This window comes from Mobula birostris, chromosome 29 (genome assembly GCF_030028105.1).
Source record: "Mobula birostris isolate sMobBir1 chromosome 29, sMobBir1.hap1, whole genome shotgun sequence".
Lineage (NCBI taxonomy): Eukaryota > Metazoa > Chordata > Chondrichthyes > Myliobatiformes > Myliobatidae > Mobula > Mobula birostris.
In genome coordinates, this window is record NC_092398.1 from 244,360 (window position 1) to 271,147 (window position 26,788).

Here is a 26,788-nt window from a genome sequence, read left to right on the forward strand (position 1 = left end):
GTATGGTGTATGTAATGTAAAGATGTCATTTTGCACATGAGGTATTTCACAGCAACATTTGGGGCAGCACTGGGTGAATGCATTCGGTGAAGGAGAAACTGAGTGTTAGGTCACCAGGGAGACAAGTGTAAGTGCAAGTAAGTGTTATAGCTGCCTAACATTTGGCATTTTTGAAACTGCCAGAATTTTTCAAGATGTCCTAAATATTGAGGTCACAAAGATCAGTCATAAAATTTATTAGAGAAAGAGGCAGATAAAGAGAAACTAAGTAATGAAATGTATAGTATCATTTCACAGGAGCAGGGAAGATGAAGAATTTTATGCATTGCACTGTATTTTCCTACTGCAAAAAATAACAAATTTCATGACATATTTGAGTGATGATAAACCTGAGTCTGATGTGGGTCTCTATTGTGGACTGAGAATGGGCTGGACTATGGACTAGAACATAAAACATAGAAATCTACAGCACATTACAGGCCCTTCAGCCAACAATGTTGTGCTGACCATGTAACCTACTCTAGAAACTGCCTAGAATTTCCCTAGCGCATAGCCCTCTATTTTTCTAAACTCCATGTATCTATCCAAGAGGCTCTTAAAAGAGGGGAAGAGGGAATCATGGTTGCGAAGGGAGGAGGAAGCGGGAAGCACCAGAGAGGCATTCTGTAATGATCAATGACCTTGCCTGGTATCTCAGGGCTGGGTGTGTCTGAATGCCACCCCATGCCACTCCCCACTCCTGGCACTCCTTTGCCACCTGTCCCACACCCCTTCCACATTGCCCTACCCTCACCATTCCCAACATCCTTTTCTCCCGCCAGATTACAAACTCGCTGTCTGTTCCACATTGACAAATACAGTCCTGTGCAAGTGCCTTAGCTGTATACTGTATATGTGCCCAAGACTTCTGCACGGTATTTTGGAACTGTAGATTAGGTCATTTTGAGATGAAGGTGGAGTAGTGATGTATCTTATGAAGAATGCAAAGGTGGTTAAGTCATGACCTGATAAGATATACCCTCTATTATTGAGAGAGGCAAGGGATGTGATGGTTGGGGCTTTAACCAAGATCTGCATATACTCTCCAGCCACAACACAATAACTCAGGTTGTTCTGTTGTTCAAGAAGGGAAATAGAGATAATCCTGGAAACCATAATCTGGTGAATCTGGTATCAGTGGTAGGTACGCAAATGCAAAGTTCGCATTCATTTCCAGAGGACTAGAATATAATAGCAGGGATGTAATGCTGAGGCTTCATAAGGCGTTGGTGAGGCCTCACGTGGAGTATTGCGAGCAGTTTTGCGCCCTTATTTAAGAAAGGATGTAGTGGCATTGGAGAAGGTTCAGAGGATGTTCATGGGAATGTTTCAGGGAATGAAAGACTTAAGGAGCGATTGTTGGCTCTGGGCCTATCTCGCTGAAACTTACAAGAATGAAGCGGGTTCTCATTGAAACCTACTGAATATTGAAAGGCCTAGATAGAGTGGGATGTGGAGAGGGTGTGCAAGAGACTAGGACCAGAGAGCACAATCTCAGAATAGAACATAGAACTATATAGCACGTATAGGCCCTTGTTAACATGTTAACCTACTTCAAGGTCAATCTAACCCTTTCTTCCCTCATACCCCTACATTTTTCTTACATCCATGTGCCTATCTAAGAGTCTTGTAATTGTCCCTAACGTGTCTGTCTCTACCACCACTCTCTGTGGGTGGGGGGGGGGGGGATTCTACTCTGACATTCCCCTATACGTTTGTCCAATCACTTTAGGATTGTGCCTCCTGGTATCAGCATTGCTGCTCTGGGGAAATGGTGATGCCTGTCCACTCTACCATTGTACACACCTCTATCAAATCATCTTTCATTCTCCTTTGCTCCAAAGGGAAAACTCTAGCTTGCGCAACCTTTTTACTTATGGTTTTATAAGATATACTTTCTAGTCCAGGTGCATCCTAGTAAATCTCCACTGCAGCCCCTCTAAAGCTTCCACAGCCTTCCTATAGAGAGGCGACTAGAACTAAACACAATACTCCAAGTGTGGTCTAACCATAGTTTTATAGAGTTATAACATTACTTCATGGCTCTTGAACTCAATGCCATGACTAACGAAGGCAAGCATACTATATGTCTTAACCACCCTATCAACTTGTTCAGTAGTTTTGAAGTATCGATAGACATGGATCCCAAAATCTCTGCCAAGAACAGAAGGATGTCCCTTTAATACAGACAAGCAGAAGACCAAAGTCTGATACAGCTGTGACATTACCTCACGGCTCTTGAACTCGATCCCATGGTTGATGAATGCCAACACACCATTTACCTTCTTAACACCCTCAACCTGGGCAGCAGCTTTGAGTGTCCTATAGACATGGACCCCAAGATCTCTCTGATCCTCTACACTGCCAAGGGTCTTACCATTAATACTATATCCTGTCTTCAAATTCGACCTACCAAAATGAACCACTTCACACTTACCTGGGTTGAGCTCCGTCTGCCACTTCTCAGCCCAGTTCTGCACCCTATCGAAGTTGCGCTGTAACCTCTGACAACCCTCCAGACTATCCACAACATAGCTAACCATTGTGTCATCGGCAAACTAACTAACCCACCCTTCTACTTCTCCATCCAGGTCAGTTATAAAAATCACAAAGCAGAGGGGTCCCAGAGCGGATCCTTGTGGTACACCACTGGTCACCGACCTCCATGTAGAATACAAACCGTCTGCAACCACCCTTTACCTTTGTGAGCAAGCCAGTTCTGGATTCACAAAGCAAGGTCTCCTTGGATCCCATGCTTCCTTACTTTGTGAATGAGTTCTACATGGGGAATCTTATCAAATGCCTTGCTGAAATCCATATACACTACATCCACTGCTCTACCTTCATCAATGTGTTTTGTTACATCCTCAAAGAATTCAATCAGGCTCGTAAGGCACAACCTGCTGACAAATGCTCATGCAGCCCCCCTGGCCACCCTCAGGGTCGCTCGGCTCGCTGTCGTCTAGGGAAACAGCCTCGGCCCCGCCAAACTGGGTAATTCGTTTGTGTGGATGCTGTGTGAGGTACCCCACCCCGCCCAAATAACAGACATTACACCAGATGCAATTAAATGATTTACAGTTTTTTTTTATTACTGGAACTATATAATTAAAAGAGAATAAAATATAAAAGGAAAATAAAAGGCGCCACACTTAACAAAGTTCAATCTCTTCGTGCACAAAAACCGTTGGAGCTCAAGGACCTTCTTCTTCACCCTGTGACCCCTCGGACCACCTCGACCGGCTGCCTGGGACCAACAACGGTGGTCGACCAGACGCTCCACACGAGTCCATCTCCGTCTCCGTCTCCTCGCCGAACATCCTGCTCGGGGTCCGACCCCGTTAGCGGACTCACAGCACCTGGTCCATCCTCTGTCTCGCTCTCCCGCCTTCTGCCCCAAAACCCCGTGCATACAGTATCTTCAAATACACCAAAACCATAACAACAATCCCAATTGGTTAATGGCACCCTCTTATCACCCTCTAAACCACAATAAGCTGCTAGCGCAAACTTTCTCAGCGTTAAAGCACAACAAAGCCGCATTCCCCAGATTAACCTAACAAAAACGCCATTTTAATTAGCCTCCGCAGTAACATAAAAATCGAAACCCCCTTACACTCTCCCCCCACCAAATAAAGTCATGTCCTCATGACTTCTAAATAACTCGCCACCCAGTCCTACAGACACACAGCACACACATACACAGATACACACAGTGACAGTGCTCCCCAAACAGTGGACCTTACTCCCGTCCCACGGGCGCTAAATAGGCCAACCTATCTGGGAGCTTCTTAACCCTCTGAGACCTCCGTACCCCCTCACCTAAACCCACAAGGCTCAGACACTACTAGGGATACCTCGGGCCTGCTTGCCAACTCCTCTCACACTCAGGCCACCACTACAGCTCGGAGCCCCCTGTCCCGTGGCTGGGGCCCCGCCTCTCCTCCTTCCTGATCCTGCCGTAACTCAGACTGCCCACAGCTAGCCCTCCCCACTACACCTGACTCAGTGGGAGAAGGGCCAAAGGTCTCTTCCTCAATCACGGGGAAGTTAGCGAAAGGCAGCATGTACCACATGTGCAGCACATCATCCTTCGAATCGGTAGCTGCTGTTTGAGTTTCTCCAAACTGAAACATTTAGCTGGGGCTACCCCTTCAGCCTCCTGCAGTCGAGACGTCAGCTTCTTCGGGGACTCCTTCAGCTCTCGCCACAGCCTCAGCAGTTCTGACTCAGGGTTCCTGGCCATCTCAATCTGGGACGCAGTTACCCCACCAGCTTCTTCCACCCTGACCTGAAAAGCAGCAGTTAAAGGATGTTCAGCCTCCGGTTGTTTCTTCCTGAGGGTGTCTTCCAGGTCAACTTTCAGTTTTTCCACTTCATTTAAACTCGCGATAGTCATCTTCAGGTTCCTTTCAAGCGTCCGCCTCCCTTTTCCAAGATCTGTCCTCTATTTCTTTACCTCCTCGGGAGTGTAGTCAAACTCCCCTCCCTGGGCTCTCGGTTTTCTGTTGACCTTAGTCAGAACACTTCCTTGATCTTCCCCAACTTGTAAGTCTTCCAATCTGTTCTGAATGGACGTCTTGAGTTTCTGCTAATCCCTTCGAAGGTGGGTCATTGTTTCTTCTCGCTGGATTAATTCGTCAGTATATGACCGCAGTGCGGTGCAAATCCCCTCTCTTTCCTGTGTCTCATTCAGATTGACGACCTGGGTTTCCATCCCCCGGTCCACCACCGTCTGTCCCAACACCAGGAAGTTCAACTGGTATGTCGGGTCATTTTCCTCACATTGCACCAAACTCCTCCGGCCAAAAACTCCTCCACATTTGACACTTCGCTTCGGTCGCCCGGGCTCAGCCACTCGCCTCGCCTCATAATCCCCCCAGGCGAATCCAAGTTCTAGGCGGTCATCCACATACGTCAAAACTCCACACACCTTCACTTCCCCCATGGTTTTCCTCATCCCCCGCGGGAAGGATGCAGGGGCTCCGGATATGCCCTTGGGCACCTTTTCGGATCGGAAGAATCCTAGGGAACTAGTAAAGGCCATCTTCGGCTCAACAGCCGCACTCCTCAGGATCTGGCAACATCCACCCCTCAGATGCAGCACATTAAACCACATCGCATAATCCACACACACGCTGCCTCCATCTTCCACGCCGACAGGGTCCTGTTGCCGTGACCTCTCTCTCACTGAGGTGTCTTCAGTGGTCAACTCCCCTCCCTCGTGGTGGTTCGGAGCATCTACTAAGAGGGTCTCACCCTCAGCTACTTTCCCCAAGCCGTACCACCGCTGGGTCTCATTTAAATTCGGTACTGGCTCAAGGCTGCTACACACGTTCTCAGAAGCAACTCGACCCACTGGGTGCCCAGAAAATGCCTCCATGAACTCCAGGGTCATTAACCAATCATCATCTTCTGGATAACTACTGCCACTAGTACCCAAAGTCTCCGGTGCCCTTGCGGTTGTCAAGGATAAATGCTTCAGACACCGGTTGTAAAACGAACTGTAAAACAACTTGATCTGTGCCCCGGGGTCGAGGTTAGCTTTAGCATCGCTTCCCTCTATCCGTAACGACACCCTGGGCCGTGGTCCCTATAAGTCTTCAGGAATAGGGTCTTTTCCTTGCGGAAGTTCAGTGGTACATTGCTGGGAACGTGCTTCCCCAGAGACCCCAAGCCGTTCCCCTCACTGGGCCTCCACTAAGTTTCCCGACACCTCTCTGAGCAGCTGAACAACTGATCCCCTGAAATGATCCCCCTGGCACTACAAGCAATTTAGCCGCCCTCCTCGCCAGAGAAGACACACTGAAAACTTTCCCCCTCTTTCAAATAACTGACAGCTGTCACTACGGTGTAAGTGAACCTGACAGCTCTAACACCGTCACCAGCCCGCCTACTCAAACTTTCAACCAATCCCTGTCGCTCTCCCTCAACCAAGCACTGCCACTCATCTAACAACTGAGAGATCCGCTCCGCCCACGTCTCACACGTCTCCGCCCCTCCTGGGGTGGACACTATCCCCAGTGCCAGGCGGAGCCTGCCAGAGCTAGAACATTCATTCGCAGACTCTACCTCCAAATCAGACCACTCTTTCCTCTCTCTCCCAGCTGCATGGACAGCCCTGAGTGCCACCTCTAACTTGTCAATGCTAGTCTGAACTCGAACAAAGACCGCACCCACAACGCATACAGCAATCAACAGCAAATAACCCACAGAGACACACATTACAGATTTAATCAGGGCACCCACACAGCATACCAACAGACTCAAGCATCCCGGACGAGCCCCCACAATGCAGCCCCCCGGCCACCCTCAGGGTCGCTCGGCTCGCTGTCGTCTAGGGAAACAGCCTCGGCCCCGCCAAACTGGGTAATTCGTTTGTGTGGATGCTGTGTGAGGTACCCCACCCCGCCCAAATAACAGACATTACACCAGATGCAATTAAGTGATTTACAGTTTATAGATATTACTGGAACTATATAATTAAAAGAGAATAAAATATAAAAGGAAAATAAAAGGCACCACACTTATCAAAGTTCAATCTCTTCGTGCACAAAAACCGTTGGAGCTCAAGGACCTTCTTCTTCACCCTGTGACCCCTCGGACCACCTGGACCGGCCACCTGGGACCAACAACAGTGGTCGACCAGACGCTCCACACGAGTCCGTCTCCGTCTCCGTCTCCTCGCCGAACGTCCCGCTCGGGGTCCGACCCCGTTAGCGGACTCGCAGCACCTGGTCCATCCTCTGTCTCGCTCTCCCGCCTTCTCCCCCAAAACCCCGTGCATACAGTATCTTCAAATACACCAAAACCATAACAACTATCCCAATTGGTTAATAGCACCCTCTTATCACCCTCTAAACCACAATAAGCTGCTAGCGCAAACTTTCTCAGCGTTAAGGCACAACAAAGCCGCATTCCCCAGATTAACCTAACAAAAACGCCATTTTAATTAGCCTCCGCAGTAACATAAAAATCGAAACCCCCTTACACTCATAAATCCTGCCTCTCAGGATCTTCTTCAAAACTTGTCCACCACTGAAGTATGATTCATTGTTCTACAATTTTCTTCCTAACAAGATTTTCTACATCCTTTGTACACCATGGTTCTTTTACCCTGCCATTCTTTCCCTGCCTCAATGAAACATGTCTATGCAGAATGTTCCCTGAACATTTGCCACATTTCTGCTGCACATTTCCCTGAGAACATCTGCTCTCAATTTATGTTCCCAAGTTCCTGCCTAATAGTATCATATTTCCCCTGACCCCAATTAATTATTTTTTTAAATTGTCTGCTCCTGTCCCTCTGCAGTGCTATGGTAAAGAGATAGAGTTGTGATACCTACCTCCAAAATGCTCTCACAACGAGAGAGCTGATACCTGACCAACTTCATTTCCCAATACCAGATCAAGTATAGCTTCTCCTTTAATTGGCTTATCTACATATTGCGTCAAGAAACCTTCCTGAACACATCTAACAAACTCCACCCCATCTGAACCCCTTGCGCCAAGGAGATGCCAATCAATATTAGGAAAGTTTAGGATCTCCCACCACAACTATCTTATTATTGCACCATTCTAGAACCTGACTCCCTATCTGCTCCTCGGTATTCCTGTTACTATGGGGTCTATAAAAAAATACCCAGGAGAGCTATAATCCTCTTCCTATTCCCAACTTCCACCCACACTGACTCAGTAGATAATCCCTCCATGACTTCCTCCTTTGCTGCAGCCTTTATGCTATCCCTGATTAGCAATGCCACACCTCCACCTCTTTTGCCTCCCTCTCTGTCCTTTGAGAAACATCTAAAGCCCGGCACACACAGCAGCCATTCCTGCCCCTGAGACATCCAAGTCTCTGTAATGGCCACAATGTCATAGTTACATGTATTAATCCATGCTCTAAGTTCATTCACCTTGTTTATGATACTCCTTACATTAAAACAGACACATTTCAAAAAAAAAAGATTCAAAAAACTTTATGGTCATTCTAACCATCCATCAGCTCTGCAGAGCAGAATGAGACAGCGTTTCTCAGGGGCAGTGCAATCATAACATAACAAACACAACACTGAATAATAAACTTAACAATAAATAGTAAAACGCAACAGCCACATGTCAGTTAAAATCAGTTATAAGTGTCCAGTGCAAGTTAAAAGTGTCCAAAGCAGAGTCAGGTGGAGCAGCTATTTAGCAGTCTGACTGCCTGTGGGAGGAAGCTGTTTAGTAGCCTTGTGGTTTTAGTTTTGATGCTCCTGTAATGTTTGCCTGATGGCAGAAGAACAAACAGTTCATGGAGAGGGTGTGAGGGGTCTTTAATGATGTACCGTGTCTTCTGGAGGCATCGACTCTGAAAGAGGTCTTGGACAGAAGGTAGGGAGACCCCAGTAACCTTCTCTGCTCCCCTAACCACCCTCTGCAAGGCTTTTTTGTCGACAGCACTGCAGCTGGAGTACCAGGTTGTGATACAAAAGGTTGTGATTCAAACCATCAGGCTGAGTGCGTCTTTGCTTTATCATCTGCCTATCCTTCCTCACAAACTCCCTACTAGCCATCGCTCCTTGTGCACCAACTGCACCATCCTCTGCCTCTTCACTTTGTTCCTACCCCCCTGCAAATGTATTTTTAACCTTCCCCAATAGCATTAGCAAACCTCCCCGCTGTTCACTGTTGCATGGCACAGGCAACAATCCTGAGGTTACTACCCTTGAAGTCCTGCTTGTCAACTTCCTTTGTAACTCTGCTTTCAAGACCTGCTTCCTAAGTTGTTGGTACCAATGTGTACCATGACCTCTGGCTGCTTACCCTCCCATTTCAGGATATTGTGGACACGTTCAGAAACATCACGAACCCTGGTACTTGGGTGGCAAATTACCATCCATGTTTCTTTTTCACTCCCACAGAGTTGCCTACCTGTCCTTCTAACTATTACTGCTGCCATCTTCTTCCATTCCCTACCCTCCTGAGCCACAGGCCAGAATCAGAGGCACGGTTACTGTTGTTTCTTCCAGGTAAGTACCGCCCCCCCAGCAGTACTCAAAATTGAGTTCTTATTGTTAAGGGGGATGGCCACAGGGTGCTCTCCACTACCTGACACTCTCCCCTCCCTCTCATGACAGTCACCCACTTATCTGTCTCCCGTGGCCCCAGCGTGACTACCTGCCTGTAGTTCCTATTGACCACCTCCTCACTTTCCCTAACAAACCGAAGGTCACTGAGCTGCAGCTCCATTTCCCTAACTCAGTCTTTAAGAAGCTACAGCTCAATGCATCTGGCACAGATGTGGCCATCAGGGAGGCTGGAAGTCTCCCAGATATCCCACGTTTGACACCCAGAGCAGAAAACTGACAGTCATATCCACTATTAAGTTAGAGGAAAACAGAGGTATGAAAGTAACTTACCTCCCTACCCCACCTAGGCCGGTCCTCGCCGAAGCCCCGATGAGCCAAAGTCCTACTACTCCAACTCATGCGACTCGGATGACTGCTCTGCAAGGCAGTGTCTCCCTTTTATCCCGAGCCTTCTCGGCAGCCTTGTGCGATGACAAGCTACTCATCTGCACACTTATCCCAATCAAACCTCCTGCTGAAAGAAACTCCTCACTTTTTAAATCATCTCAGCGGCCTTGCACGACAAGCTACTGCGCCTGCGTGCTTCTCGTTACTTGTAGTGGACACAAGCAATTTCTTAAACTTTGTTGCTTGCCTGTTTTCAGATTGTTTCTATTAATGCAAAAAAATTTCAGTTTTTTAGGGTAGAGTGGGAGGGAAATGCACTCATTAGAGATAATAGAACATAGAATAGTACAGCACAGTACAGGCCCTTCGGCCCACAATGTTGTGCCGACCCTTAAACCCTGCCTCCCATATAACCCCCCACCTTAAATTCCTCCATATACCTGTCTAGTAGTCTCTTAAACTTCACTAGTGTATCTGCCTCCACTACTGACTCAGGCAGTGCATTCCACGCACCAACCTCTCTGAGTAAAAAAACCTTCCTCTAATATACCCCTTGAACTTCCCACCCCTTACCTTAAAGCCACGTCCTCTTGTATTGAGCAGTGGTGCCCTGGGGAAGAGGCTTTGGCTGTCCTCTCTATCTATTCCTCTTAATATCTTGTATATCTCTATAATATCTCCTCTCATCCTCCTCCTCTCCAAAGAGTAAAGCCCTGGCTCCCTTAATCTCTGATCATAATGCATACTCTCTAAACCAGGCAGCATTCTGGTAAATCTCCTCTGTACCCTTTCTAATGCTTCCACTTCTTTCCTATAGTGAGGTGACCAGAACTGGACACAATACTCCAAGTGTGGCCTAACCAGAGTTTTATAGAGCTGCGTCATTACCTCGCAACTCTTAAACTCTATCCCTCGACTTATGAAAGCTAACACACCATAAGCTTTCTTAACTACCCTATCTACCTGTGAGGCAACTTTCAGGGATCTGTGGATATGTACCCCCAGATCCCTCTGCTCCTCCACACTACCAAGTATCCTACCATTTACTTTGTACTCTGCCTTGGAGTTTGTCCTTCCAAAGTGTACCAGCTCACACTTCTCCAGGTTGAACTCCATCTGCCACTTCTCAGCCCACTTCTGCATCCTATCAATGTCTCTCTGCAATCTTTGACAATCCTCTACACTATCCACAATACCACCAACCTTTGCGTTGTCTGCAAACTTGCCAACCCACCCTTCTACCCCTACATCCAGGGTGTTAATAAAAATCACGAAAATTAGAGGTCCCAGAACCGATTCTTGTGGGACACCACTAGTCACAACCCTCCAATCCTAATGTACTCCCTCCACCACGACCCTCTGCTTTCTGCAGGCAAGCCAATTCTGAATCCACTTGGCCAAACTTTCCTGGATGCCATGCCTTCTGACTTTTTGAATAAGCCTACCATGTGGAACCTTGTCAAATGCCTTACTAAAATCCATCTAGATCACATTCACTGCACTACCTTCATCTATATGCCTGGTTACCTCCTCAAAGAACTCTATCAGGCTTGTTAGACACGATCTCCCCTTCACAAAGCCATGCTGACTGCCCCTGCTCAGACCATGATTCACAAATGCCCATAGATCCTATCTCTAAGAATCTTTTCCAATAGCTTTCCCACTACAGACTGGTCTATAATTACCTGGACTATCCCTACTATCTTTTTTGAACAAGGGGACAACATTCGCCTCCCTCCAATCCTCTAGTACCACTCCTGTGGACAGCGAGGACATAAAGATCCTAGCCAGAGGCTCAGCAATCTCTTCCCTCGCCTCGTGGAGCACCCTGGGGAATTTTCTGCCGGGGACTTATCTGTCCTAATGTATTTTAACAACTCCAACACCTCCTCTCCCTTAATATCAACAGGCTGCAGAACATCAACCTCACTCATATGGTCCTCAACGTCAACAAGTTCCCTCTCATTGGTGAATACCGAGGAGAAGTATTCATTGAGGACCTCGCTCACTTCCACAGCCTCCAGGCACATCCTCCCACCTTTATCTCTAATCGGTTCTACCTTCATTCCTGTCATCGTTTTGTTCTTCACATAATTGAAGAATGCCTTGGAGTTTCCCTTTACTCTACTTGCCAAGGCCTTCTCATGCCCCCTTCTTGCTCTCCTCAGCCCCTTCTTAAGCTCCTTTCTTGCTACCCTATATTCCTCAATAGACCCATCTGATCCTTGCTTCCTAAACCTCAATTATGCTGCCTTCTTCCACCTGACTAGATTTTCCACCTCACTTGTCACCTATGGTTCCTTCACCCTACCATTCTTTATCTTCCTCACCGGGACAAATTTATCCCTAACACCCTGCAAGAGATCCCTAAACATCGACCACATGTCTATAGTACATTTCCCTGCAAAAACATCATCCCAGTTCACACCCGCAAGTTCTAGCCTTATAGCCTCATAATTTGCCCTTCCCCAATTAAAAATTTTCCTGTTCTCTCTGATTCTATCCTTTTCCATGATAATGCTAAAGGCCAGGGAGCGGTGGTCACTGTCCCCCAGATGCTCACCCACTGAGAGATCTGTGACCTGACCCGGTTCGTTACCTAATACTAGATCTAGTATGGCATTTCCCTGAAGTCGGCCTGTCAATGTACTGTGACAGAATTCCGTCCTGGACACACTAACAAACTCTGCCCCGTCTAAACCATTGGAACTAATCAGGTGCCAATCAATATTAAGGAAGTTAAAGTCACCCATGAAAACAACCCTGTTATTTTTGCACCTTTCCAAACTCTTCCTCCTAATGCCACCCCTCCTCCCCTTTCCCCCCTCTCTATCCCTTTTAAAGCACTGAAATCCAGGAATATTGATAATCCATTCCTGCCCTGGTGTCAGCCAAGTCTCTGTAATGGCCACTATATCATAATACCATGTATGCATCCAAACTCTCAGTTCATCACCTTTGTTCCTGATGCTTCTTGCATTGCGTATAAGCGAGAAACATCTACAGTTACATTTGAATGCAAGGCAAAGTGAAACTGCAAAGCAAGACACAATAAGATTCAGATAAACTCTTTTATTCTGCTAAGTACCAATGTAATTAATCATTGGAAATGCATCGCTCAGGAAGAGAATAATAATACAAGAGATGCTGGTGATGTGAACCGGGCATAGAAGACATTCAGCCTCTCTCAGGGAGTGAAGCTGACGTACAGGTTAGATGTAGTCTGTAATCCTTTGAATTTCCTGCCACGTGTGCTTCATGTCTTTGGTGTCACAGAAGTGACTGCAAATCCTTTGAGAATGCTCCCATTTTGCCTTCCTGATAGAGTGAGTAAGCATAGTTCTTGCTTCCTTGCCACCTGTCTCATTGCTCGATCTAAAAGCAGCATGATGATCCCTCAGCCTGGCCCAGACCTCTACAGTAAGCCATAGCTTCTGATTTGCCTCAGCTGGATGTGTTTCATGACGGTAACATTCTCCGTACACCTCTCCATGTAGCCGATCACAGGATCCACCTATTCATCAACGTTAACATGGTTCCCATCGGTAACAGCCTCCCTGAACATTCTTCAGTTCATGATCATGTTCTGCCTTTAAGAATGGCTGAGAGGGCAAGCCAGGGCACTACATGATGGTGAACTTAATGTCATTGGTGGGGAAGTTACTGGAAGGGATTCTGACAGACAACATCTACTTGTACTTGATAATTCTAGGACTACCAGCCCAGCTTTATATGGGGAAACTCATATCTCACATATAAATTTTTTTTTGAAGAGGTGACCATGAGGACTGATGAGTGTAGGGAAGCAGACGTAGTCTATGTGGACTTTAGCAATGCTTTAGATAATGACCTAAATGAAAGGCTCATCTGGAAGATTGGATCACATGGGAGCCAGAGTGAGTAATTGTAGAAAGTGTAATATTATGTGCTGGGTTTGCTCTCGCTTGTCTTGGTGATTTTGCTGAGAACATAAGTGATGTAGTTAGTAAGTTTGTGAATAACACCACAGTTGGCAGTGTGGTGGATAGGGAACAAAGTAGGGGAGTCTAAAACTGGAAGGCACAGGTTTAAGCTGAGAGTGGGAAGATTTATTGGCACAGGTTTAATGTGAGAGTGGAAAGATTTAAAGGAGATCGGAAAGACATGTTTTACCACACAGAGCGTTGTGGGATATAGAATGAGCTGCCAAAGGAAGTTGTAGAGATGGGTACAATTATAACATTTAAACAGGTTATTGATGGAAAGGTTTAGCAGATAACGCAACAAATGCAAACAGGTGGGACTAGCAAGAAGGCACCTTGGTCAGCATGGACGGTGGGTGAAGGGCCTGTTCTGGTGATGTGATTCTGATTTAAAAACTGAAAAGTCTCATTTTTGTACTCAATTTAATACACATCCAAACCAACTTCATTTGGAGACACCAGAACTTGGTCCATTATAATGAAACAGAAGTCAGCTTTTGATTACATTGACCTTATGTTTTTGTTTGTTTTCTTCATTTTAAAGGTACCTTGTAAACTTGGGTTGCATTAAACCTTTGTGTGATCTACTGACCGTCATGGACTCAAAAATAGTTCAAGTTGCTCTGAATGGGCTGGAGAATATCTTAAGACTTGGAGAGCAGGAAGCAAAACAGAATGGGACAGGGGTCAATCCGTATTGTGGCCTTATTGAAGAAGCCTATGGTAGGAGGAGAATTAACAATTGCTTTTTTCCATTCAAATTATAATGTTGTTTACAAAAGGACTATAATAAATGTCGTAATTCTTAATCCTAGGATTGGATAAAATAGAATTTTTGCAGAGTCACGAGAATCAGGAAATCTATCAGAAGGCATTTGATCTCATTGAACATCACTTTGGTGTGGAAGAAGAAGACAGTAGCATCACTCCACAAGTGGATGAAAATGCACAGCAGTTTCTTTTTCAGCAACAGGAGGTGCCCATGGAGGGTTTCCAATTGTAAAGTGTTCGGCAAAGTACTCCTCTGCCCCACTCACCTCCTCGCTTCCCCCACCCTGTCCAAACCACCACCACATGTTAAGTTGACTTGAGAGATAATCAGAAAAAGTGTCTGAAGAGAAAAGTGAATTAGGAACAAAATATTGTATCCTTTATTTTGTTTGAGTGGTGGGTGTTGTGGGGTAATTGTTGCACTTTCCCTTTCTTTAATTGCTGTTGCATTAAACAATTATTTTCCAGTGTGTGCAACGTACCTCGTGCATCAGTAAAATGCAATCCTCCCAGAAATAAAACAGGTCAAAATCCAGTAGATATTTGAATTGGGCTAAATTAAATGCTTTTGAGTAAAAGCACCAAACTTCATTTGATATAATTGTGAAATTCATAAGTTTTTGTAGAGTGCTTATGAATGATTACTACTTTAGTTGGGTAAACATGCCATTTGAACAATTACATGGTTAAAAAATTTAAGTGTTTTAAAAAAATCCTTTGGATTTTTGCTTGCAATTTTTTTTGTTTGCTGGGAGTGGCCGGTAAGAGCCAGTGAAGAGGGTCTAAAGTGAATATCTGCATAATAGTGAGCAAGTACAGGCTTGTCCGGATTCTCAGTGTGGTGAACTTGCAGTTTTAATGAAATAATCATTTGCTTGGATGCAGTTAACATTAATCAAGGGTGGAGCCAAGATTCTGACTGGAAAGTTAAGAGCAGTATATTTGGAAACCAACAACGATTCAGAATTGGCATTTTTGATATTTTGAGTAGGGTAAATATGTATTTTCCACAGATAGAGCTATTTAAGTGTTTAAAAATAGTTTGTTTGATGATGGATTAATTTAACATTCAGATTTGATTTGTACATTTTTTCCTCTGTGGGAAAAAAAGGGTGTTATAACTTTTGGTAATGATTTGGAAATGCAAGATACATCTTTTGGTGTGAGCTGATAATGTAGTTAGGGATAAACTAGAAATTGTTTGCTATGTTTATGAGGATTGAAGTATCTGACCTTGCCAGCTGGAACAGCTGTTTCATCTATTTAAAAGTATACAGACTTGATCTCTGGAGGAATTGAGTGTACAATGCAGTACTGTTAACGTCAGCCATTATTTAACATGTTGCATTTGAAATAACTAATTCTATCCCGCGCCATGCATCTAATATAAATCTATCATGGCCATGATCATTTAGATGCCAAGTTTTAAAACTTGCTTCTGTTTTCTCAGCAACTACCTCTTGAATATCTAAATTCCTGGTTTATGTCAATCTGCTATGTACAGTATTTCTAATCATCTACCATTTTTATCATCTTTTCCTTTGGGAGGTCACATGCATTTTTGCTGAAGCATCTGTATTATTTGCACTTCACTCACTCCCTCAAACACCAGATTTATCTCTGGATGTCTGCCTGAAGCCCTTGGCAGGAGAGATACTATGGGTTTAAACCAAACCATCTTCCATGTGAAATTAGATTCTATTTACTGTTAAATTAGTTTTTAAGTAGACGTAAGGTGGAGCTTTTCATTCTGATTTTAAAGGGGTCTATATCCAAGATGAATTGAAAAACAATTGAATTCACATGTTATTGATTGGGCAATTTAATTGCTGGGGTATGATGAGGAAAAAACTCAAAGCAAGTATAAAATCCACATCAATTTATGAGAAAGAAGGCTAATATTCCACAAGGTCATTTTTAAACAAAAAAATACCTGATAGCCTTGTGCTTTGGCAAAGGAATAGTTGTCGATATTTTAACAGATTTTCTATTATTTGTACGCCTGTACCAGCATATAGTTCAGTACAGTTTAACATCTACAGTTTTAGAAGAAATGGCTTCAATAATTCAGATAGACAGGTTATTATGAAAGAATATGCTGGGAAACTTCATTCTATAAAATGTGAATCTTAGTTATTGTTCTATAAAACATCAAACAGTGAAGCCATTTTTCTCTACCTCTGCCATTGTGATTAACTGTGCTGTATTGGGTAGACAGATTCCACAGATATTAAAGATGTAGGAATTGGAATCACTCTGAACTAGAATCTTGCTTGAGTGTAATTGGTACTTATTTGTCCGGTTGAGTGGTATTATTCATTTCAGAAATTACAATTTATAATGTCTTTCGGTGGATTTTAAATTGATCACGTTAGTTTTGTTTGGAGTTTCTGAAGATCAGCTGTAAACGATCAGGGTACTGGATATGTAGTACAGTATATTTACCCTGCCATAAAATCCCACTATGGTGGCTTGGTTCTTCTACATGTCACTAACGGACAAGCCGAACATTGACTCAATGACAGCGTGTGGGGATGGAAAGTTTGAATCTTACACTTTCGATTGCTTCTGACTAGACAGTTTCAATTTTTCCCGAGTCTATGTAATCAGCAGGATAGGAATGGGCTCAGAACCGGATTTTCAAAAATTTTGCAGTAGCATAGTGATTATACTACAGAAAATTTAATCTTCAAGATTACCTGTTTTACATACTGAGTTTTACTAGTATGTTAAAATTAATCCTGAAAACATTTGCTGAGTTGGTAAATATTATGCTTGTTTGGCCTTCAGCATCTGGCACCTTTGCAGATTTTCCTTTGATTGAGCCACTCTTTCACTCTGGGGAGAGAGGAGGGTGTTTATCCTCTCCAGTTGGTTAGAATGAGTGAAACTACATTTTGTACCTTCAGTGACAACGAAATGGTGTTCATTCCTGTCTGGTGGACAATGTGAAAGAGCAAACAAAACAATGGAAAATGGAAAACTAATATGCAGAGTTGGGACTTTTAAAAATAAATATCCTTGAGGATTCTTTCAGCATTTCTGCATGATTTTGGAATTATTAGATAACTGATATATTTTGCACTTCTGGAACCATAACAAACACATTTAAGGTATACAGTGTTAATTATAGAAAAACTTTCCAATGCTGGAATTTACTCATTTTGGTCCTTGTAACCTGATTTTTTTTTTACTGAATTTCCTTTTTACTTAATTATAGACCTGTGGTTATCAGAGTACATTGTGTTGGTAATTGGTCTGACTTTGTGGAGTTGCTGACAGACAATTTGTTTCAATTAGCTGGTGGACAGTTGATGAGAACAGCATTCAAATTTCAAAATATTGCTGATCAGTGACGATGTTAAACCCTGTTACCAATATGAAGTTTAATTTGTATTTGTATGAAGTGGCTGCAAGATGGCATAGAAATAATTTACTTACACAAAGTAATCTCAGCTGCTTAAATTTTATAAAGGAAAAGGAAGTATTTGGAGCGTAAATATCAATGGAGGGATTTAATTGTTTTTATCAAACCTGCACTCTAGGCTTGCGTATCACATGTTGATTATTTAATAAAAACAGAAACATTACATTTGCTAGAATATCCATTAATATTTTGATTTGAGAATACTGAGTGCATTAGAGCCGTGAAGTTGTTGAGGCCTGATTGTATTTCATATTTTGGTGTATTCCTATGTCCATTTCTTGTTTATCAATAACATAAATTGGTTCTGAATCCTTCACTAACCAATATACCAGTAGCATCTATAATCAAAAATCTTTTGAATTTTTCCAACTGACACCAGAACAGCAAATAATTTCCCTCAAGGATACTATATGCAAATTTTCACAATGTAAAAAGTATGGATATTGCAATATTGTCATTAAAAATTCGACAACTTCCATTTTCCAACTATGCAAACTTTTGTTTGAGGCCTTCTGACCAGGATCTTGCTTTCAATGTATCAAAATATTATAAAGCATCTGTTATCCAGAGGATTTTGTACAGTTTTTCTACAGATATAATTTAATGTATAGTGCTTAAATGTGCAATTTGGCAGGGAGAAAGTTTCGATTTGTATCAATTAGAGCTGTTATAATTTGAAACACTGTTACTGGGAATTCTACTGTAGGGCAAGCACTGCCAACAATAGCAAAAGTTAAGCTGCTGTAACTAAGATAACTTCTGTATTTTAAACTTAACTGACATTTGTTTACAGAAGTTTTTGGCACCTGCGCCCCTCCTTTGCAAAGTCATAGCAGAGATTTTCTGCAGAACAAAAAATAAATCAAAATGTTAATGCACTCCTTCCTGTTGTATGTTCACACAAGTGCCAATCTGACCACGAGTCCATGAAGATTTGTGTTTTTGTCTTGAACAAATGTAGTTACTTGAATGTAAACTTTTCATGGATATGTGGAAACATGCTGCTCTTTATAATTAACAACCACAAAGCTATTACTTTGGGTCACATGAATATTGGGGAGTACTGACGTTACGTGTACTTGTCCATTGATTCACGGGTTTGGAATATAATTGATTATTAACCACTAACTAGAAAATCCAACTCTGTATGCCCATGGCCAGAATCTTATTTGCTAGTTTGCAAACAAATGTAGCAGATTTAAAATTTTGTTTTTTTTTGAACATGCACCCTAAAAATGCATAACCAAAAGAAATATTTATTTATTTTGATACATATTATGACAAGATTTTTTTACTTCATCTTCTACAGATGTTTGCAAATTTAATGTCCGTGTCCAAACTAATATTCTTCAAATCTTAAATAAACCTGGTTTTCTTTTTCATATGAGTTCATTTTGGGAGTGTGTGTCACCACCCAAAATGCTTTTGACAGTGGATGGACTTGACAGTTAACTGTATGAATATGTGAAATGACAGCACAGCGGAACATTTACTACATGTAACAATGCACATGAAGAATACACACACACATTACCAAGTTTTGTTCCTCTGTAAATGTACAAGTATAAAATAAATCTTGTTTCAAATCTACAATTTGTGTGTTGCCTACTACAGACTATTAAATTTGTTAATTCTTTGCAAGGTATTGTTTGCAAAATTCAACCATTTGCTCAGATTTTACCAAAGTGAATGTATCATTTCAATTTATTGCACTTGAAATAACAACGTTAGTAAAGAAATTAACCTAAAGGGAAATCTTGTTTCTTGCTGCAAAAAGGTTTTGATCATCAAACTGAAGTGGATATTGCTTTCGGCTCATTCATTGTGAATTTACAGCAGATTTAGGTTGAGAATGGATAATTTGACATATGTGTTTAATCGACCAGACAATTCAAAGTTCAAAATAGATTTTATTATCTAAGTACAAACCCCATTTCCAGAAAAGTTGGGATATTTTCCAAAATGCAATAAAAACAAAAATCTGTGATATGTTAATTCACGTGAACCTTTATTTAACTGACAAAAGAACAAAGAAAAAGATTTTCAATAGTTTTACTGACCAACTTAATTGTATTTTGTAAATATGCACAAATTTAGAATTTGATGGCTGCAACACACTCAACCAAAGTTGGGACAGAGTTAAAATAAGATTGAAAAGTGCACAGAATATTCAAGCAACACTGGTTTGGAAGATTCCACATTAAGCAGGGTAATTGGTAGCAGGTGAGGTATCATGACTGGGTATAAAAGTAGCGTCCATCAAAGGCTCAGTCTTTGCAAACAAGGATGGGTCGTGACTCACCCCTTTGTGCCAAAATTCGTGAGAGAGTTGTTAGTTCAAAAGGAACATTTCTCAACGCAAGATTGCAGAGAATTTAGGTCTTTCGACATCTACAGTACATAATATTGTGAAAAAATTCAGAGACATCTCAGTGTGTAAAGGGCAAGGTCAGAAACCACTGTTGAATGCGCGTGATCTTCGAGCCCTGCCTAAGAAACCGTCATGCTACTGTGACAATTATAGCCACCTGGGCTCGAGAGTACTTCGGAAAACCATTGTCACTCAACACTGCATCCAGAAATGCAACTTGAAACTGTATTACGCAAGGAGGAAGCCATACATCAACTCTATGCAGAAACGCCGGCGAGTTCTCTGGGCCTGAGCTCATCTCAGACGGACTGAAAGACTGTGGAACAGTGTGCTGTGGTCAGATGAGTCCACATTTCAGCTAGTTTTCGGAAAAAACAGGCTTCGAGTTCTCCGTACCAAAGATGAAAACGACCATCCAGATTGTTATCAGTGAAAGGTGCAAAAGCCAGCATCTGTGATGGTATGGGGGTGCATCAGTGCCCACGGCATGGGTGAGTTGCATGTATGTGAAGGTACCATTGACTCTGAGGCGTATATTAGGATTTTAGAGAGACATACGTTGCCATCAAGGTGACGTCTCTTCCCGGGACGTCCATGCTTATTTCAGCAGGACAATGCCAGACCATATTCTGCACGGGCTACAACAGCATGGCTTTGTAGACACAGAGTGCGTGTGCTTGACTGGCCTGCTGCCAGTCCACATCTATCTCCTATTGAAAATGTATGGCATATCATGAAGAGGAGAATCAGACAACGGAGACCACAGACGGTTGAGCAGCTGAAGTCTTATACCAAGCAAGAATGGACAAAATTTCCAATTGCAAGTTTACTACAATTAGTATCCTCAGTTCCAAAACGATTAAAAAGTGTTATTAAAAGGAAAGGTGATGTAACACAATGGTAAGCATGCCTCTGTCCCAACTTTGTTGAGTGTGTTGCAGCCATCAAATTCTAAATTTGTGTATGTTTACAAAATACAATTAAGTTGGTCAGTAAAACTATTGAAAATCTTTTCTTTGTACTTTTGTCAGTTAAATAAAGGTTCACGTGAATGAACATATCACAGATTTTTGTTTTTATTGCATTTTGGAAAATATCCCAACTTTTCTGGAAAAGGGTTTGTACATAGATGTCACCAAATACAACCCTTAGATTCATTTTCCTGCAGACATACTCAGCAAGTCTATAGAATAGTAACTATAACAGGATCAATGAAAGATCAACCAGAGTGCAGAAGACAACAAACTGTGCAAATGCAAATATAAATAAATTGCAATAAATAACGAGATCATGAGATAAAGAGTCCTTAAAGTGAGATAATTTGAGGTTGTGGGAATATCTCAATGGAAGGGCAAGTGAATGTAATTATCCCTGTTTATTTAAGAGCCTGATGTTTGAGGGGGAGTAACAGTTCTTGAACGGAGTGCTGCAAGTCCTGGGCTCTTGGACCTTCTACCTGATGGCAGCTGTGAAAAGACAGCCTGGCCTGGGTGGTGGGGATCCCTGCCTTCCTATGGCAGAGTTTCAAGGTAGATGTGGTTAATGGTTAGAGGGCTTTACCCATGGTGGACTGGGCTGAATCCATTACCTTTTGTAGGATTTTCCGTTCAAGGGCATTGGTGTTTGCATGCCATTCCATGATGCAGCCAGTCGATACACACTCCAAGACTCGTCTATAGAAGTTTATCAAAGTTTTAGATGCCATGCTGAATCTGCGTAGATGCCTAGGGAAGGAGAGGCGCTGCTGTACTACTTCACAATTGCACTTACATGCTGGATCCAGGGCAGATCCTTCAAAATAGTAATGTCCTGTTGCTTTACAAAGTATTCCTGAACTGCCTATTCTGCCTTCCAAATTATGTCCTTTAATGGTGCATATATAAGATGTCCTGAAGGGCTAGGACGAATTTAGAACTGTTCAGTATGGGGTAGGCCCCATGGCCCAACGTGCCTGTGCTGACCATAGTGCCAATATAATCTAATCCCACCTACTTCTCCCATTCTGTCTGTCAATGTGTCTGCTGTCTGCCCAAGTGCCTCAAACATTGATATTGTATCTATTTCTACTGCCTGACCTGTGACCTGGACACCTACCACTCTGTTTAAAATAAAAAAGAACCCCCTTCCCACTATAAACCTATCTGTCCTAGTACTTCACATTTCCACCTGGAGAAAGAGATCCTGATTGTTCACTGTATCTACAAGTCTCACAATTTTATAAACTTTGATCCGATAGTTATCAACCTCCAATGCTTCCAAGAAAGCAATCCAAGTCTGCTCCATTTTCCTTACGGTTAATACACTCCAATCCAGGCAACATGTTGAATATCCTTCTACACCTCCTCCAAGCCTCAAATTCCTTCCTCTTGTGTGGTGACCAGGCCTTCAAATGGTATGTTCAATGTAGCATAGTATTACAATGACAACTATTAATCTGTAGAACATAGAATGTTGTACTGACCTATATAAACCTACTCCACAACGATTCTAACCTTCCCTCCTATACAGCCAATAACCCTCTTTTTTTAATACATCCATTTGCCTATCTAAGTCCCTATTGCATTAGCCTCTTCCGCCATCCCGGCAGCACATTCCAGCCACAGTTGAAGAAAAGTCACTGAACGTGAGGGTGGGTTCAGCCAGATGATTGAGTGTATCGGTGGAGGAAAACTCGTTGACCCTCAGTTGCCCACCACCCTGTTATTATCTGTCACGTTAATTCTGAACCCCTCTTTTAGCCCCATATAAGCTTTAGAAACGAACAAAACCAGAGATCTGGAATTCATAGTATGATCACAAAGCGAAGGTGTTCTTAGCAACACACACAAAATGCTGGAGGAACTCAGCAGGCCAGGCAGCATCTGTGGAAAAAAGTAGTCGATGTTTTGGGCCGAGACCCTTTGCAAGTGTTAGTAGTCGTCTCACTGGTCATAAAAGTGGATAAATCCCCAGGGCCTGATCATAAGACCATAAGATATAGGAGCATAAGTAGGCCATTCAGCCCATTGAGTCTGCTCTGCCATTCAATCACGAGCTGATCCAATTCTTCTAGTAATCCCCACTCCCCTGCCTTCTCTCCATACCCTTTGATGCCCTGGCTAATCAAGAACCTATCTATCTCTGCTTTAAATATGCCCAATGACTTGGCCTCCACAGCTGCTCGTGGCAACAAATTCCACAGATTTACCACCCTCTAACTAAAGTAATTTCTCCACATCTCAGTTCTAAATGGACATCCTTCGATCCTAAAGTCATGCCCTCTTGTCCTAGAATCCCCTACTATGGGTAATAACTTTGCCATATCTAATCTGTTCAGGCCTTTTAACATTTGGAATGTTTCTATGAGATCCCCCCTCATTCTCCTGAACTCCAGGGAATTCAGCCCAGGAGCTGGCAGACATTCCTCATACAGTAACCCTTTTATTCCTGGAATCATTCTCGTGAATCTTTTCTGAGCCTTCTCCAATGTCAGTATATCCTTTCTAAAATGAGCCCAAAACTGCACACAATGCTCCAAGTGTGGTCTCACGAGTGCCTTATAGAGCCTCAACATCACATCGTTGCTCTTATATTCTATACCACTAGAAATGAATGCCAACATATCATTCGCCTTCTTTGCCACCAACTCAACCTGGAGGTTATCCTTTAGGGTATCCTGCACAAGGATTCCCAAGTCCCTCCGCATCTCTACATTTTGAATTCTCTCGCCATCTAAATAATGGTCTGCCTGTTTATTTCTTCCATTAAAGTGCATGACCATACACTTTCCAGCATTGTATTTCATTTGCCACTTCTTTGCCTAAACCAGGGGTCCCTAATCTTTTCTGCACCACAGACCAGTTTAATATTGACAATGTTCTTGCAGACTGGCCGGGGGCAGGGGAGGGGGGGTTCAAGTTCAACAGTGCGTGATGGAATGAGGAAAGGTGCAGCTGACTCATATCGTTTCATATCGCCAAATCATATCGTTCCCTCGCGGTCTGGTGGTTGGGGACCACTGCTCTAAACTACCTAAGTCTCTCTGTTTCCTCAACACTACCCGCTCCTCCACCTATCTTTGTATCGTCGACAAATTGAGCCACAAATCCATTAATCCCACAGTCCAAATCATTGACGTTCATCATAAAAAGCAGTGGTCCCAACACTGATCCCTGTGGAACTCCACTGGTAACTGGCAGCCAGCCAGAATTAGATCCTTTTATTCCCAGTCTTTGTTGTCTGCCAATCAGCTAGTGCTCCACCCACACTAGTAACTTCCCTGTAATTCCATGGGCTCTCATCTTGCTAAGCAGCCTCATGTGTGGCACCTTGTCAAAGGCCTTCTGAAAATCCAAGTACACCACATTTACTACATCTCCTTTGTCTACCCCGCTTGTAATTTACTCAAAAAAAAATTGTCAGGCAGGATTTTCTTTTCAGGAAACCATGCTGGCTTTGGCCTATCTTGTCATGTGCCTCCAGATGCTCTGTAATCTCATTCCTAATATTTGATTGCAATAACTTCCCAACCACTGATATCAGGCTAACAGGTCTATAGTTTCCTTTCTGCTGCCTCCCACCCTTCTTAAATAGCAGAGTAACATTTGCAATTTTCCAGTCATCCGGTACAATGCCAGAATCTATCAATTCCTGAAAGATCATCATTAATGCCTCCGCAATCTCTCCAGCTACTTCCTTCAGAACCTGAGGGTGCATTCCATCAGGTCCAGGAGATGTATCCACCCTCAGACCATTAAGATTGCTGAGCACCTTCTCAGTCGTAATTTTCACTGCACATACTTCAATAGTTAAGATTCACATTTTATAGAATGAAGTCTCCCAGCATATTCTTTCATAATAACCTGTCTATCTGAATTATAGAAACCATTTCCTCTAAAACTGTAGATGTTAAACTGTACTGAACTATATGCTGGTATATGCGTACAAATAATAGAAAATCTGTTAAAATAGCGACAACTTTGCCAAAGCACAAGGCTATCAGATTTTTTTTGTTTAAAAATGACCTTGTGGAATATTAGCCTTCTTTCTCATAAATTGATGTGGATTTTATACTTGCTTTGAGTTTTTTCCTCATCATAGCCCAGCAATTAAACTGCCCAATCAATGATAGCATGTGACTCTGTAGCACTCACCCAAGACTGAATTCAATTGTTTTTCAATTCATCTTGGATATAGACCCCTTTAAAATCAGAATGAAAAGCTCCACCTTACGTCTACTTAAAAACTAATTTAACAGTAAATAGAATCTAATTTCACATGGAAGATGGTTTGGTTTAAACCCATAGTATCTCTCCTGCCAAGGGCCTCAGGCAGACATCCAGACATAAATCTGGTGTTTGAGGGAGTGGGTGAAGTGCAAATAATACAGATGCTTCAGCAAAAATGCATGTGACCTCCCAAAGGAAAAGATGACGCTCTTGAATGTCCCAGATGTATCTCAGGATGAGAAGTGAGACAAGAGATTGCTCGCTCCTGAAGATGATACAGGTGAGGTGCTCTATGTATCCCATGATGAGAAGTGAGACAAGAGATTGCTCACGCTCCTGAAGGTGATACAGGTGAGGTTGCTAGACGTTTCTCAGGGTGAGAAGTGAGACAAGAGATTGCTCACGCCCTTGAAGGTGATACAGGTGAGGTGCTATATGTATCCCAGGATGAGAAGTGAGACAAGAGATTGCTCACGCTCCTGAAAGTGATACAGGTGAGGTTGCTAGACGTTTCTCAGGGTGAGAAGAGAGACAAGAGATTGCTCACGCCCCTGAAGGTGATACAGGTGAGGTGCTAGATTAGGACTGTCTTGGATCAAGTCCATGGCATTCTCAAGGACGAGGGTGAGAGTCAAAAGTCTTGGTACATGTTGGCACCAATGACATTGATAGACAAGGTGAAGAGGTCCTGAAGAAAAATTTTAGGGAGCTGGGGAGAAAGCTGAAAAATAGGCCTTCCGGGGTAGTAATCTCTGGATTGCTGCCTGTACCACGCACCGGTGATGGTAAAACTAGGTTGATTTGGCAGGTGAATCCATCGCTGAGGAACTGGTGCAGGGGCAGGGGGTATGTTTCAGATTTATGTATCATTGTGATCTCTTCTGGGGAAGGTATGACCTGTACAAAAGGAACGGGTTACACCTGAACCTGAGCGAAACAAATATCCTTGTGGGCAGGTTTGCTGGAGTTGTTCAGAAACATTTAAACTAATTTGGCAGGGGGATGGGAACCAGAGTGCTGAGGATAACATAGCTGGTTTACAAACAAAGGCAGTGTGTAGTGAGACTCCTAGCAAGGAGAAGCTGGTGATCGGGCAAAATTGTGATCAATGGGATGAGTTGCAACGTAAAAGGTGGACAATTTCAAAAAAGGGGAATACAGCGCTGAAGGTGTTATATTTGAATACACACCGTATACAGAATAAAGTAGATGAACAGTTACAGGATTGGTATTATTGCCCTTGTTGGCATCATTGAATCATGACTGAAAGAAGATTATAACTGGGAGCTTAATAAGGCCCTGGTGAGGCCTCACCTTGAGTATCGTGAACAGTTTTGGGCCCCTCATCTTTGAAAAGATGTGCTTGCATTTGAAGAGGATCCAGAGGAGGTTCACAAGGATGATTCCAAGAATGAAAGGGACATCATTTGAGGAATGTTTGATGGCTCTGGGTTTGTATTTGCTGCAATTCAGAAGGATGAAGGAGGATCTCATTGAAACCTTTCGAATGTTGAAAGGCCTAGACAGAGTAGATAGAAACACAGAAAATATAC

The 26,788-nt window shown here is 43.0% G+C and overlaps 1 protein-coding gene across 4 annotated transcripts in view; it reads left to right on the forward strand.

The window, feature by feature from the left end:
• The window catches only part of LOC140190265 (importin subunit alpha-7), an 85,654-nt gene extending 66,404 nt beyond the window's left edge, over nt 1–19,250 (forward strand). For all 4 annotated transcript variants that reach the window (XM_072246842.1, XM_072246844.1, XM_072246843.1 and 1 more), the window contains exons 13-14: nt 14,004–14,182; nt 14,275–19,250. In XM_072246842.1, coding sequence (XP_072102943.1) covers nt 14,004–14,182; nt 14,275–14,462 — 367 coding nt within the window. In that variant the 3' untranslated portion in view covers nt 14,463–19,250. The remainder of the gene's footprint in view (nt 1–14,003; nt 14,183–14,274) is intronic.
• The last annotated feature ends 7,538 nt before the right edge of the window (nt 19,251–26,788 follow it).